The sequence below is a fragment of the Columba livia genome, chromosome 2 (genome assembly GCF_036013475.1).
Source record: "Columba livia isolate bColLiv1 breed racing homer chromosome 2, bColLiv1.pat.W.v2, whole genome shotgun sequence".
NCBI classification, from domain to species: Eukaryota; Metazoa; Chordata; class Aves; order Columbiformes; family Columbidae; genus Columba; species Columba livia.
Window position 1 is genome coordinate 21,395,248 of NC_088603.1, and position 15,798 is coordinate 21,411,045.

Genomic DNA, 15,798 nt, shown 5'->3' on the forward strand with positions numbered 1-15,798 from the left:
CTCAGTCTAGAGCTCCTAGTTGTGCAAAAAGACATTTAGGATAATATATTTTGACTCTCTTCATTGCAATAAGTTTCGTTTTTTTCTTTCAAACATGACTAAAATGTGGCACGTCATTAAACACAGTCTGGGCAGAACATCTTGATATTTACCTTTGTGCAGACCCATATTTATAAAAGGGGAAGTTATTGTTGTCAGGCTATCAATCTTCTCAAATAGAAGTACCTACTGAATTTTATAGACAGACGAACTAAGTTCTCATTGAAGCAAAATAGGAAAGGAGAACTAAATCTTTGGTTTAGTCTAAACATGTACACAAGGTAATATTGAATAGAGAAACAACATAGCGTTAAAGTGTAATTCAAACATTTAGAATGGATAATTCAAAAAAAATCCGGTGGTAAGGTTGGTTACATGCAGGACCTGACTTAAATTTTGAAATACATACATCCGTAAACTTTGCTATAAATAAAATCTAGTTTCAAACTGATATTTGTCTTCTTGTTTTTGTTTTAAATTTTACACTGACAATTTGATCTCATTAGGTGTCAGGGAATACACAGACAACAGTATTGCCATGAATGCCTTAAGTACAGGAAAAGCTATCGCTGCTTTCTACAGAGAATTCACTTACCAAAGAGCCCTTAGCAGAGGAGTAGACTCTTGAGAAAAAAATGACTGAAACACTTCAGATGTTTAAGGCAGTTTTCACACCACTCCCAAATTACGTGCTAAAACATGATTGAAAATACTATCAACAAATCATTGCTATGGCTTACCCTAAATTCTGGAAAACCACAGAAACACAGAATAGTTGAGGCTGACAGGAACCTCTCAAGATCGTCTAGTCTAACTGCCTGTTCGAACAGCCTCTACTACTGGTTGTACAGGACCATATCCAGTTGGATTTTGAACATATCCACAGACGGAGACCCAACAACCTCTCTGGACAATCTGTGCTTGTGTTTGACCATCATCACAGTAGAAAACAAACAAACAAACAACAACAAAAGTGTTTTCTTGCATTCAGATGAAATTTTCTGGTTTTTAATTTGTGCCCATTGCCTTCTGTCTTGTCAGTGGGCATCTATGAGAAGACTCTGACTCTGTCATATCCTTTCCTTCCCATGAACTGGAATTCCTGCACTGGAAAATTAAGTGACTTTGCCAAGTCACTCAGTAATTAAGTAATGACAGAAATTATTTAGTGGCAGAACCATTAGGGTACAAAAATTTTCATATCTTATTTCACTGCCTGGGAAAGAGGTACATTATTACCAAACAGGGGAATGACATCTGAAAATCCATGGCTTTGTGACTGATCACGTTCCTCACCTTTATCTCCTTTCCCCTTTAATCAAGAAAATGTTTTCTTATTCTATCATTTATATTTAGCACCTAATATTATTTACAGTAGTTATTTTTTTTAATAAGATACTTTACAGTATATTAGGCATACCAGAAACAGCATCTAAGAACATTATTCATTTCTTAGTTTATCTTAAAATAAAACATGTGATCCATAGATAGACAGTCATAATTAGAACTTATATCTCCAGAGATGTGAATGTCATGAAGTCCAAACAGAGTAATGGATCTGTGAATTTTATCCTTTTAGATTAAGACCTTTTGTATATTTAGGGATACCAAGTTGCATTTATAAGGATGAAGATTCTGCTACAGCCTTTGGAAGAGATAAAAATAAAATCCCTCTCAAAATTAAAGTACCAGCATTAGCATAGCAGAGTAAAAATAAATATTCTGAATTTCTATTCAGAATTGTGGCATTAAAAACCAGCTTTCTAGAGTACATGTTCACTTTGACCAAAACTCAAAAACACCAGCTAAAAACTAAATCAAAACAAGAATTATGGGTGGGTTTTAACCAAACAACTTCAATATCAACACCACCAATAACCAAACAGATGTGTACACAGAAAAAATAGCTTAAAAGTCTCATTTTTACTAGACATGATTTAAATACAAATTTAAATATATTCTTTATTAAATATAAATTTATAAAAAATATATTTAATCAGAAAATGCTATTGAAGAACATAAGTTCTCAATTCTGAGGGTTGAGCCACGATCTAACAAGAACAATAAAGTTAGAGACAACTTTGAACAAAGAAAAAGAGAGGACATTCAAAATATTATCTTGCCCATTTCTAATTTTACCATCAAAATTATGGGGTTGTCAAGATCTGAGATTCAGTCTATCAGTGCTGAATTTGGAAAAGGATGTTTCAAACCTCCCTCTAAGGAGTTGAAGTCTAAAGCAAAATATGTCTCCTAACGAACACCTCAAAATATGTTTAAAGCTGGTATTTCAGATAAAAAGAGAAATTTTAATAATATTTTATTTAATTGCATATGTTAATTGTGTGGGACTCCATGTAAAAATGTATTCTTCATATTCTTCATTTTTACTTTGATTACCAGGAAGTAGAAAGATAATCTGTATTGGATGAAGGCTGCCTATATATAGCATGTCATATTATACATCTGTTTTTCCCAGTAATCTGACTCTCAATATTCCATTAAAATCCAAAGACACAGAAAACCTAAGAAGAAAAAAAACATGAGAAAATATGGCTAATTTTCTTTCTTGCCTCTTTCTTCTAACAACAACTATAAGGAAAAAACATACCATTGAATACACCCCAAACAAATTAGGAAAAAAATATATAATTAAAAAACCCCAGTTTGCTCACTGTGTTGCTCTGTAGTTATTTTTGTGAAGTTACAGCATTAAAATGGATCAGTGACCCAAAGTAAGCAAAAGAATGAGTTGATTCCGTGCTTGAAAAAGCCAGGGATGTGAAACAGTTAAATATACGATACACAAATGTGGATTTGTCACACAATGGAAATGAGAGGAATTACAGGGAGTTGAAATATTTTTGGTAAGTACTAAGGTTATTTCTGAATATGCTGTGAAAAGTTTGAAGAGAGCTAAGATATCCAAAAGCAGAAAGAAACATTTCATTTTAATTTAAGAAAACTCTTGATCAGAAAGAGACTTGCACTTAATGAAAAAGCCATAAATGTTCTTTTTTGATCTGACCTGCTTCCAAATCTTTGGCTTAACCACTAAACTGAAGAGTCCATTATTTGCTTGAATCTAAACATAATTTTACATCATGGAAAACATCCATACATATGTGGGGTGTTGGTTTACAGGCGTAGAATGAGTGATAAAGGAACAGCATAGAAATATAAAAATTGGGGGTGGTGGGTAGGGGTATTTGTTTGTTTGTTTGTTTTTAATGACAACAGAAGTTCAAACAATATTTATTAATTTCCAACACTCTTGGACATTCTTGGAAAAGTTACTTTTGTTTTTCATTATGCTTTGCTCTCTCCTCTCCTACAATTATTTAATCCATAAACTTGCAGGATCTGAAGACTATACAGATATACTGCAAGTCACAAGACCACAATGCATTCCTTTCCCACAAAACGAGAATACGGGCAACAAAAAACCCCACCCAAAACAAAACCAAAAGAACATAAAAACATGAAGAAGAATTTCATAGCTTATGATAACAACCAAGATATAGATCAGCACAGAAATAATTAGATTAGCAGGAATGAGTGGAGCAATTAAATTTTTCTCTAGACCAAAGCTGACAGACCACAGCATATATCTTTGTAAACCACGTATATTTTGTAAACCATGTATATTTTGCAAACCACCTTTTTTCCCTTACAGTAGAGTCTCGTAAGTTAAAAAAAAAAATGCATAGTGAAGTGCTAATGTTTTATCATACACATTTATTTGTTTTCCCCTTGAAACTGCAGCATTTCCTGAAAACCAGGACACCACCACAAGAGACTAGCACCGGACATATTATAGATCAAGCAGGACCTACTGACTCCATGTTATGCAAATCCCTGCATCAACTGAAGTGGCAGTACTTAAAAAGGGAAAAGCATGCACGAGGTATCACTTTTAAATTAAATACTGTTTGGATTGATGCAGCAAAGAGCCATATAATCTTCTGAGTAGTTTTTAACAGACCAACAGAACTGGCTTGGCTTTTGGATCACTAAACCCTACAAAAGAAGCATGTTAATGATGGTTGCTGAACAGTCAATTTTATTTCTACATATTTTTTCTGTACAATGTAATACTCAGAATATCAGCAAAGATAAGAGCTTTCTGAGTAAGAATACATGTGTGTATTTGTATATACATAGAAAACAAGACACAGATGCACATAATGCATACCACAGATAAATTTTGACTCTACTGTGGGTACATCACAAGCTCTATATTTATATCTGCCTCCAGTACATGGTATCTGTGGAAGACTAGTCCATGTGGTGCTCACAGAATTTATAGGCATGACAAGATTCACTGGGATATAGATGATAAATCACAGTATCACAGTATGTTTGGGATTGGAAGGGACCTCAAAAGATCATCTAGTCCAATCCCCCTACTGGAGCAGGAACGCCTAGGTGAGGTCACACAGGAACATGTCCAGGCGGGTTTTGAATATCTCCAGAGAAGGAGACTCCACAACCTCCCTGGCCAGCCTGTTCCAGTGCTCTGTCACCCTCACTGAGAAGTTTTTTCTGAAATTTAAGTGGAACCTCTTGTGTTCCAGTTTGATCCCATTACCCCTTGTCCTATCATTGTTTGCCACCGAGAAGAGCCTGGCTCCATCCTCGTGGCACTCACCCTTTATATATTTATAAACATTAATAAGGTCACCCCTCAGTCTCCTCTTCTCCAAACTAAAGAGACCCAGCTCCCTCAGCCTTTCTTCATAAGGGAGGTGCTCCACTCCCTTAATCATCTTTGTTGCCCTACGCTGGACCCTCTCCAGCAGTTCCCTGTCCTTTTGGAATTGAAGGGCCCAGAACTGGACACAATATTCCAGATGTGGTCTCACCAGGGCAGAGTAGAGGGGAAGGAGGACCTCTCTCAATCTACTAACCACCCCCCTTCTAATACACCCCAGGATGCCATTGTCCTTCCTGGCCACAAGGGCACAGTGCTGGCTCATGGTCATAAATACAACATTATTAACCCGAACACTTTTTTTTCAGTTACCAAGAAAAGATTTGCTATGAAAACAATTGTCTTTCCTTTAAGTTTGCTACTGCATGACAGCACTGGACCAGTGACTGTTTGTCTGACTCTGGGTACAAGAGCTTTCTTTAAATGACGCTTTCCAAGACGAAAATATTCCTGTGATATCCATTACATCTAAAACAGGCCAAATATCAGCTCTGTAAGATACAGGTCTTGATTGTCTGAAACAAAATGGATACTGCAAACATTTTTTTAGTTTGATAGACAGCAGTAAGTTTCATAGATAGCATGGTAGGTTGACAAAATGAATGTTCTCCTATTTAAAACATTTATCACAAAAGAACTGTTTGGTCACACAGCCAAAAAGAAGAGGTGCTCTTGCCATGTGACATTACAACACTTCAGCATTACATATAATAGGTTGTTAGAGGTTGGTTGACAAGTGCTATGTACTTGTGAAAGGCTTAGAGTGACTACCAAGTTATCATGGCTGCTAAAGGCTGGGGTGAACAAGACCTTGAGCTGTTTTGGAAAGCAACGTGTAACTCAGGGTCAAATACACTGAGCTATTGCTTGTGAGAGTCTCATCTTCACTGCTCTCCAAGAGAAATGTATGCACTCACTCAACAGTACACCACCACTGTGTCATCAGTATAAAACCAAACATGTAATGTATATTCAAGGGATACTAGACTTTTTTCTCCTTATGTGTCTTTTTAGAAATTAAGGTCCTTTCTGAGTAGAAAGGTTTTCAAATTACAGTTGAAAGTTCACCTCTTTCTATTATTAATTTTAAAAATTGTGTTGTATAGTGAGAGTATATATATAACTTCACTTCTCTCTTCTACAACACTTGACATGTAGGAATAGTCAAAGACAAAATAATTAAAAATGTTTTGCTGAAAATATTATTCAGTGAAAGGAACTTTACTTTCCAAGTTTCACCCTTTGTTTAAATTAAAGTGTATGAAATACAAGCTGCTAGAAGGTTTCATTAGAACTGGAACTCAGTACTCCGAAGTTCAGAAATTATGAAACAAAATTTGCATCAAGGTTTTCATTTCCTTACCCCAATTGTTCAATACCCTTTTCTACATGACTTTTTATAGAACATTAAAACTCTATTAGCAAACTCATCAATAATATTTCTCTCCATGGATGACCTTGGCAATCTTTTGTGGGAAAAACTAGATGAACATTTTCTACTCGTGCCAGCTGGATATAACTTCAAATAAGGTTCTTTTGTAATTCAGAAACCATAGGGAATTCTCCTCACGGAAAGTGTCATTTAAAAGGCCAGATTAAATTCTAAGATATCCTTTGGCCCTGACATAACAGCAGATCTAACAAATTATATTGACTCTTAGGAGAGAATTTCACCTGCAGATAAAAAAGTCTTCCTAAGAATGCTCAAAACAAGTAGTATTATGGTGCCTAAGGCCACCAAATAAACTGGAAATGTACAACTCGCTCTGGCTCAACATAAGAGATTGGAAAAATATTCTCTTCAACTTCTAGTGCTGATATCATGGAATATGTAAACCCACACCAGACATGGACAGAAGTTTTTATATTTGATTGAGACTCAAAGATCAGACTTGGTGTAGTGTGCATCAGAAGAATAAGGAGCTTATATAGGGAGATGCCATGTTTTGCTTAATACTAAAGAAGACACCAGGAAGAAGCCCTCAGGACTGAGTGATGAGTGAGGATCTGGTGCTCTAGGCTTTATCTCTTTGGAGCCTGCAAATGGCAAAAGAAAGGGAGGAGAGGAGAGAAGGTGAAAAAATCAAGTGATGCTTTTGCAGAAAATTCTATTTCCCAGTGTTTATCATAGAATCACAGAATTATAGAATTCCATTTTGGTTTGGAAGGGACCTTAGAATCTACCATCAGATCTGAAGAGTAAGCAATATGTGAAGCTAAGGCCAAAATGATGAGAGTTTAAATTTATTCTGAAAAGCTGCTTTTGCAGCCACTTACTACCAAACCAAAGCATCTTTGAAGTCAGCAACTTCTCTTCAAGTTTCACATGAGATAAACAGAAACTGAAAAAGCCACTGAGGTCTCTTCCTGAAAATGAGGTAACATCTAAAACTTTCTTCTCATGTTCAAAATCTGTGGTAAATGACCTCAAGTGTTTTCCTAATAACAATCTGAGAGCTGCAAATGGAGAAAATATCTTTTGGTTCAGCTCTTGTGCATTTTTTATGTAATCCCAAATAGAAATAGCAATCCTGGAGTATTAGAGTTGTGTAAATGACTTCTGGACAGTGACTAAAAATTTAGAGAATATTGTGATTTTCAAACTGATGCCATATTTATCTTCTTTCCATTCTTTTAATCTTCCCAAATAAGACTGTAAAATACAATATTCATTCCTTGAATTCAGGCTATAGAATTTTTGCAATGCTGTTTAAGCAATAACCCTGTGCATAACATGACTTGTGCAGGAATTCAGGTCTTCCTCCAGTGTAACTCTGGGAGCCTGTATGATGGGTTGAGAGAGCCTGTATTTCCTTCGCATCCCTCCTGAGCACATGTCCTTCCCTGCGGAGTCCTTTGTACAACGGCGTTTGGGATGTCTCATGGAAGGCAGCCGTGGCTGTCTTCCACGTTTCCAGAAGAGAGATTATTTCTTACCTAGAACCAAACTGTATGTCATCTGTACCCTCTTCTGTATGTAATTAGATCTGAGTTCAGTAAGATTTTCACCCAAAAAGGATAAAGCACATTCATGTTAATGTATGTAACAAAAATTAAACTACAACTACCAAAAACTACTAGATTTCTCAAAATGAGATTTCTTCCTCTACGATGAAGCAGATTCGATGGATATCAGCAATTTATAAACTGGCAGCTCAAATCAAATAATAATTGCCTTCCAAAGGCAAAATACAAACATTACACTAACCAATAAGAATTTTACCACTAATTTCATCTACTGAGAAGTTTTAGCCAGGTGATGTAATCCCAGTGTCCTATATCAGAATATTCTGACACTGACTTTTTATAAAAACAGGTGAAAAAAAAATCATAAAATATTAAAACATTTTGAAGAGAGATGAAAAAAAGAATAAAAAAAAAATCAAAAACCCCAGGTAACTGAACATCCATTCTGGCTGAATGCAAATTCACATCTTGAGTGACTAAATCAGCTTTCTCTGCCTGAATTCCCTTTACTTTCACTTCAGGGCCAGGTTTGTACTGAATATTTCTGTTACAAGAGTTTGAACTTTTCTCAAGTGTCTGAGCAGAAGGAACTAAATTCTCCACTGAATGTAAAGCTTTGCATGATACATAGCTTGGGATTCAAAGAAAACACTGGTTTATTTTAAAAATAAAAAGTTGGCCTACTCACTGAAACACTAGGACATTTTAGTTGTTTTCTCCCTGATCTACAAAGCTAGATGGAATTCTAATGAGAAAGTATTTCTCTGCTGAGACTTTCAAAGCTTCTTGTTTATGGGAGCATGGAAGCAAAGTTTTTCAAAGGGTTTCAGTATCTTCACCTACACTATTTGCCATAAACAGTAGGGAAGGAGGAATACAAATGTATGAGGAGAAAGGGAAAGAAAAAGTTTACCAGCAGGCAAAGCAAACTTTACTATTTTTTAAAGAAAATTTCTGTTCACCTCAATTTGGCAAATCAATTTCCTATTAATAGGAGTGCCATGGCATTTTGATTTTGTTTTTTTTTAAAAATGAAATACCACTTCAAATATGATTGAGTGTGTAACCTATTTACCTTAAACATGAGAAGAAAAGCTTGTGAAGTTTGTTTCCAAACAGGTAACCCACAAGAATGTGGGGGGAAAAAAAAAAGTAATCAATTAATAAATAAATTAATTTAATATTAAGAGCAATCTTTCTCTTGCTGGGATGTGACTCCACAATTTTTCACATTTTTCAATTAAAGTTGCAAAATAATAAGATAACAGATTTGGTATTTAAATTATGTTTGCTATCAAAACATAACTTACCCTCTCACAACCAACTGATAAGAGCCTTTGCCATAATCTTTTTTTCTATCTCTGACAACATTTCCAAGTCCACTTACATTTCCAGTAAAGCCACAGTTACTTCTCAGTCTTCACTTTCAGAGAAATTAATGAGAGCTGAGGGAAATGAACCTTGCAGAATAGGGTCTCAGAAGCTCAAATCATAATAAATAAAGTTATCTGTAGTATTCTACCAATATAGAAGCTTTTAACTAATTAATTTTCAAAAGGAGATACTGAAGAGATTCTCCTTTGTTAGTTGAAAATACCCATGTAACGTGAGATATGTAAATCACAACTATTATATGCAAGTGAAGAACAAAGAAATCAGAAGACGTAATCTATCTCCATTAAGATTCTGTTATGGTATGTGCAGTTTCTTTCTATAACACAGTGTATGAAAGCAAGCTGAAGAAAAACATATGTACACAAAGTCAGTATTTGGATTTATCAAATTATGTGGTAACCATTGAACATTAACATACTGCATAAAAGCAGTTCTAATATTCCTGTGTCCAAAGTCCCCACACAGACTACCTCCATCTTCCCTCTTCACTTTCTCTGCTTGAGTACATTACTGCTGCAAAGAGGAAATTATTTTATTGTGTTGACTGTAAACCATGATCCAGGTACACCATTCAGCAGCTTCCAAAAAGAGTCTGTGAGGAGGAGACTATCCCAAAATATCTAAAGGACTCAGAATTGCTCTAACATTCTACCCCATCACTACATGCCATCTACTGAGAAGCAGCTAAACATTCAATTTTTTTTCCCAAGGCACTTAAAGGCTTTCTCATTTCCATTCCTTTCTGTTTATTTTAAACCTGTTATTCAAGTGTTAATTATTTTCAATTATCTTATAGTTTTTTTCTGTGCATGGTCTATTCCTCTGCTTATGTAATTACCTTGGCTAGCATATCCATAATATTATATAAGATTTTAGTTTAATTTAATAATTCTCAGTGGAAAATACAGATGTGGCCTTCAGTTACCCCAGAGGACCCTGACCGTGTGTCTAGCTCAGTAATTCTGCAGCTATAAACACAGTACATGAACCAAGTTATTTTACTGAGAAGAAACCCCTGACCCCCTTCTGGTTTGTGCGCTACTCTTCTCCTTGTGTTTGGCCACAGTAAAATTGTGTTTGCTGCCTTTTAGCTTTGTTATAACAGACACAATAAAAACTGTGAATCTGCTCTGTGAAAGAAACAATTTAGACATGACATGCTTTCTCTATCCTGAATGCCCTAGGCTTGGGTCACATGGGAAATGTTATTTTTGAGAATCTGGCAAAATGTACTTTGTTTGTTTGTTCTACAAAAGTAAAGAATCAATAACAACAAGAATGAAAAAGGGCAGACCAGGCTCCTTCATGTCATCATACCAACAGGAAGGTCAGCATACCAAAAGCCTCAGGAAAATTAAGCAGGCAGATCTCTACTTGTGGAGTAGAAGGAAAAAAATAATGCATGGAGCTGATGTGAAAGGTGCTAAAGACAAGGCAATGATTCCCTCTTGACTTTAGTTTGAGCTCAAATATCACTGCAGATTCAGAAAGAACGAAGCAGGGGGGAAGGGTTTTTTGCAATTGTTGCCTTTTTTTTTTCCAGACATGCACTGGTGCATGTGCACATACATATTGTTAAAAACTAAATATATGATAGGGTCCTGATCCTGATGAAGAACAAAGAGATAAGTATGAACCCATTTCTATAGAATACATGCACCTAAACTTTAATGAAAACTCTGCTGTGCCTAGCATATGTTACCAGATGTGCTGTAAGCTGTAAGCGAGCCATTTCCTGATTATATAAAGACTGTACCTTATTACAGTGCAAAAACATCCACGATACAAGTGACAGCTCTATAAATGGCCAGAATCCTGGGTTTCCAACTGTTCTAATTCAGTCTTTAAAAAATATGTATTTGTATGGAATATAAGCCTTCAATTGTGTATTTCAAAGTTCTATTAAAAAAAAAGAAGGCAAACTCTGTTCCTCTTTTAGGCTGTGTCCACAAAAAGTTGAATTAAATGAATTGACTAATCTGTGAAGGAGTCAAAGCTTTTCTTTACTTTGCTGGCCTTAAAACTTGAACTGAACTGAGAAAAATAATAGTGACAAAGTTCATTTGCAATCTCAACTCATTTTTATGGCACGGGTCTATATGATAAAATAGGGAGATCACAGGCTTCACTTGGTATAATCTGAAATAATTTATATAAAATGATAATATACAACATAAGAGACTCAATAATTTCTCAATGAATCAAAGAAGGAAAATTCTTACTCAAAACCAAATAAATTAATGAAACAAAAACTCTGGCATTTCTTGGATTTATCTGGAATAATTTAGTGTGAGAACACTGCACTAATACAAGACTTTCTGTATGATTAGAAAATGTTATTGAAGTTGAGTGAATACTGTATTCATAACTGATTTTATGAACAGTGACATCGTGATAAAAACATTAAACCAATGACGTATTTTAAAACAAGAAAGAATATCTTACATCTGCTTTAGCATCCCTCTAGAAACTTCCTTTTGAACTTACTTGTAGTGCAGTTGTTGAACTCTATGTCATCTATTGCTGCTCCTCCTCTAAGGTCTCTGGTACGAATGCCTTCAAAGACAACTTCAAAATTCCTCAGTTTCCCCAAGTGTAACTCGACTTTATTCCACTTGTCACCATGACTTCCTGATTCACCCCATATTTTCACAATTCCAGCATCAGTCTGAATTTGAACGAAATATATATATGGATTATCAAATACCAATTTTGGGAAAAACAAAAACACAAAACCAAGCAAAACAAAAACAATCCAAACACAAAATGAAACAAGAGAGAAGATTGGAAGACAACCTTTCTGTTTTGTTGAGAAATGGTAAAGATATGCTTTGCCAGGATAAAAAGAAAAACAGTGAAATGAGATGGTTATCATACAAATCACATAAACATCAATAGTAAATGGAGTCTTGGTATGAAATTACTATGTGCAAAATTGAACTCCAAAATAGTCCATATTGGTGGAGTTGAATTTGATTTTATATAATAACGAGATTTGCTCTTTTCGTTTAGAATATATTATTCAATTTAGTCTACCATTTTAAAATTAGAGCATCCAATGAGCAAAATCTTTAAAAAGTTGTGACAATGTTAGTGACAAGGCAGAAAAAAACCTAACAAATATAAGATAATCATATGTCCAATTTAATTTATTTGAAGGTATTATAAATAAGAGCATTCTGACTTTCAAATAAGCTAATAAATTTTAAAGATTTTCTTTAAATATCTAATCATATAATGTAACTGGCAAATCAGCAGCAACTTGCTTCACCTTTTAATAGTAGTGTTAGAATGCAGATACACCAGTTTCAATTGCTGTGAATAGAAGACACATAGAAAGTACAGAAAGTACATAAAAGTACAGAAAGTACAGAAAGTACTTACTTGCAAAAATTTTGTATATGTCCCAGTTTATTTTTATGATTGTGTAAATAATAATCCAAATTGTAAATAAGACATTTTTTGCTAGTCTTTACTCAGCAAGTCCATTAGGACTCCAGCTAGGGTTAATAAAAACACCATGCAATGCATCAAACAGCTAAATGTGCTGCACAACAAAGCTTCTAAGGAAGTATTACACGAACAACCAAAATCTGAGGAAAATAGAGACAACAGCAATAACAGGCAGGGAAGCAAACTAATTACATTTTTTTATACATGGTGAACCTGTTAGATCAGATTTATGTTAATAAGATTGTCTTATGCATATTTATGATAAGAAAATGAAGGTTGGTGCTTTAGATACTGTATTCTGAGTAGGAAAGGGCAGACAAGCATGTACAAAAATGTTCTATTAGTTATTCCTGAACTAGGGAATTCACAGAATTGTTGATGTCTTTTAGAAGGAGGTCCTCAGACCTACCAAAACATAGAGATATTGAGGTGTGACTTCGTGACATTGTTCTGGAAAATAATTTCTAACTGTAAAGAAGTTAGTTGAAAACAATGGCAATGTTACTTTAAATGGCTGAATAGGAAAGAAAACACAGGGAAGTGTCTCCATAACTGCATGTAAAGTCACAGATACTCAGCTGAACAACTCCATTGCTGCACACTACTAATCATCTTGGAGTAGCAGTGACAGTAGCCCTTTTATCAGCCACAATGACTGAAAACACAAGCACCTCCAGAGGTAAGTTTAGACATTGTGTCTTCAGTTGTGTCTCATTGGTTTAAAGCCAATGAAACACTCCCTTAAAGAGAAGATACTGTAACAGGACCTTGTTGGTGCTTTGCACCACTAATTCCACAGTCAATGACAACTGGTGATGATTTTCCTGACTTATTTCTCCCAGTGAGACTTCTGACTCAACTTATGTGCCATCACATCTGAGATCCATTCATTTATAGGGTAGGTCACAACCCTTTCAGGCCTATAATCAATACAGTTGAGGGGAACTGGCATAGAATTAATGCTTTCTAAAAATTCCAGTTAAATTTCGACCTGGAAGCACAGCATAGAGGACTCTTTATTAACACTGAGATAAAATGAGTAGATACAGTAACTGAAGCTGATTTTAACAGTGGTAAAACAGTTTTTCAAATCTAATTTAACTTTATTCATATTACTCTTTTTCATCAAATACGTGGTCAAGAATTTATCTTTATTTGAGTAACTCAACAACATCTATTCCATTGATTCTGATATTTTTCAATAACCTCCAAAAAAGTATCATGTATTATTGGGGTAATTTGTTTAGTCTGGAAACATTTTTCATCTATCCATTACACGAATAAAAGGGATGGTTATGATGAGTTACATTTGGCTTTAAGGTCTCCAACATGGAATACAAAACAAAACTTAGAAGAGAAGCAATTTTTAACCCTTAATCCATTTATTTACTCTGGAACCTCTTCTGTCTGCCCTTGAGAACTCTTTGGAACAGGAAAGTTTTCCAAACATTATTTATAAGAAAGTACTGATTAATCTTTTCAAAGTATTTCAGTGATATTAGTGGTGAAATTAAGAGACTTATAATTAAGCTGATAATAATAATACTAAATGATAAGGAAATTCCTTTACTTTTGTGCATTCAAGCAAGAAAAATTCAAAACTTAAATCTATGCCAAAATCAAGTCCTAAACCTATAAAAAAATTACATGTGTTTAATTTTGTATTTATGATAGTCAGTGGAACTTCTTAAAATATAAAGATACAAGTATTTATTTAAAATCTGAAAATGTTAGATGTAGCACAGTTGGCCAGAATATGAGCTTTACTTTTACTGTTAACCTGATTCTGATTGATTTCACAGTATATTTTATTACTTTTTTTTTTGTTAAAACTTCTGTTTATCATGTTGATTTTTGAGTAAAGGATGCTGTGAGTAACAAGTAACACTGATCACATATTTGTTTAGAGGTATCCACATAAAATATTGTAGCAATCAATTTGTAAACATAAACCATAAACATAAAATATCAAGTGTTTATACAGTTACAGGAACAGTGCTATTTTTTTCCACAGTGAGACACTTTGTAGTGTATGTAGAAAACCTTTTGCCAGAAAGAATTTTTACAAGAGAAATGGCCATCTCCTTGCATTTCAAAAGTTCTTGAATATGAGTACATGAATAAAACATAGAAGAGAGAGATGTTTCCTTTCCTGTCTAGGTTCAACATTAGCAGTTCCTATACAACAGCAGTACTTCATAAAGCATGAAAGGCTCAGCTACAGCTCTACATAACAAAATGAAAAGCAAGCTCATCCTCTGCATAGCTGCATGAACACTGCTCTAATCCACAGTGAAAAGTCCCTTGAAAAACACAAGCCTTGTACATTGTCTGCATGAAACAGCTGAGGAAGAGGTGGGAACGGGAGAGACAAGCAGGAAGCTTGGCTCTCCTCCTCTCCTCAGGTCCAGACAGTGGAGCTGCCTTGACTAAGAACTCTAAGCTATACACGTCTGCCGGATACATTCTTGGCATGAGAGGATCATTATTTGTAAGCTTTGCAGATTCCATGTCATAAATTATTGTTTTGTTTTCTGCACTCCCCAACCATTTAATCTGGCTGGTGCCCTGGCATTCCTTTCATATCTTTGGAATGTGTTTGCTTCTAAAATAAACATAAATATGTCCTGAGGAAGGGAAAAAAACAGTTTGCACTTTAACCTGCCCATTTCTTCCAAAAATCCTTTCATCTTTTTCAGATGATATACATTTATTAATGTAAGACAGAGATATGCAAAAGAGAGATATGACAATCAGAACAAATGTGTCTCAATGTAGAGGAGGCTGGACACCACATTGACACCTTTCAGTTTTTATGAGGCTGTTCTACTGACATATATCGAGTGTCTAGATTGTGCTTCAACCAGGCCTGGTGGCAAAAGGCCCAATCTAATTCTATGCTCCAACAGACTGATAAAAGATGGTTAAGATCTGTTGCTTTGACGGATAGTACTGCCTGTGTGAGGGGGGGGGGGGGGGGGTTGATCATGCTGATTGTTGGTCAGAGCAGAAATCCCATTTTCCTGTTAACCTGCTGGAGTCTAGCTACATGTGGTTCTTTCACAAAAACCCCAACCCAAACCAAAAAACTAACAAACACAACACAACAAACAAAAGACCCAACCCAAATGAACAAAAGCAGAAAAAATCTCAAACACATGAACCAAACCAGAACCAAAACCAAAACACCAAACAAACCAAAACAAAACCAAGCAAAACTGTAATCTGTT

The 15,798-nt window shown here is 35.1% G+C and overlaps 1 protein-coding gene across 1 annotated transcript in view; it reads right to left on the reverse strand.

Moving 5' to 3' along the window:
• MALRD1 (MAM and LDL receptor class A domain containing 1) overlaps positions 1–15,798 on the reverse strand; it is a 255,324-nt gene that overhangs the window by 85,113 nt on the left and 154,413 nt on the right. The window contains exon 29 of the mRNA XM_013370091.3: positions 11,603–11,783. Coding sequence (XP_013225545.2) covers positions 11,603–11,783 — 181 coding nt within the window. The remainder of the gene's footprint in view (positions 1–11,602; positions 11,784–15,798) is intronic.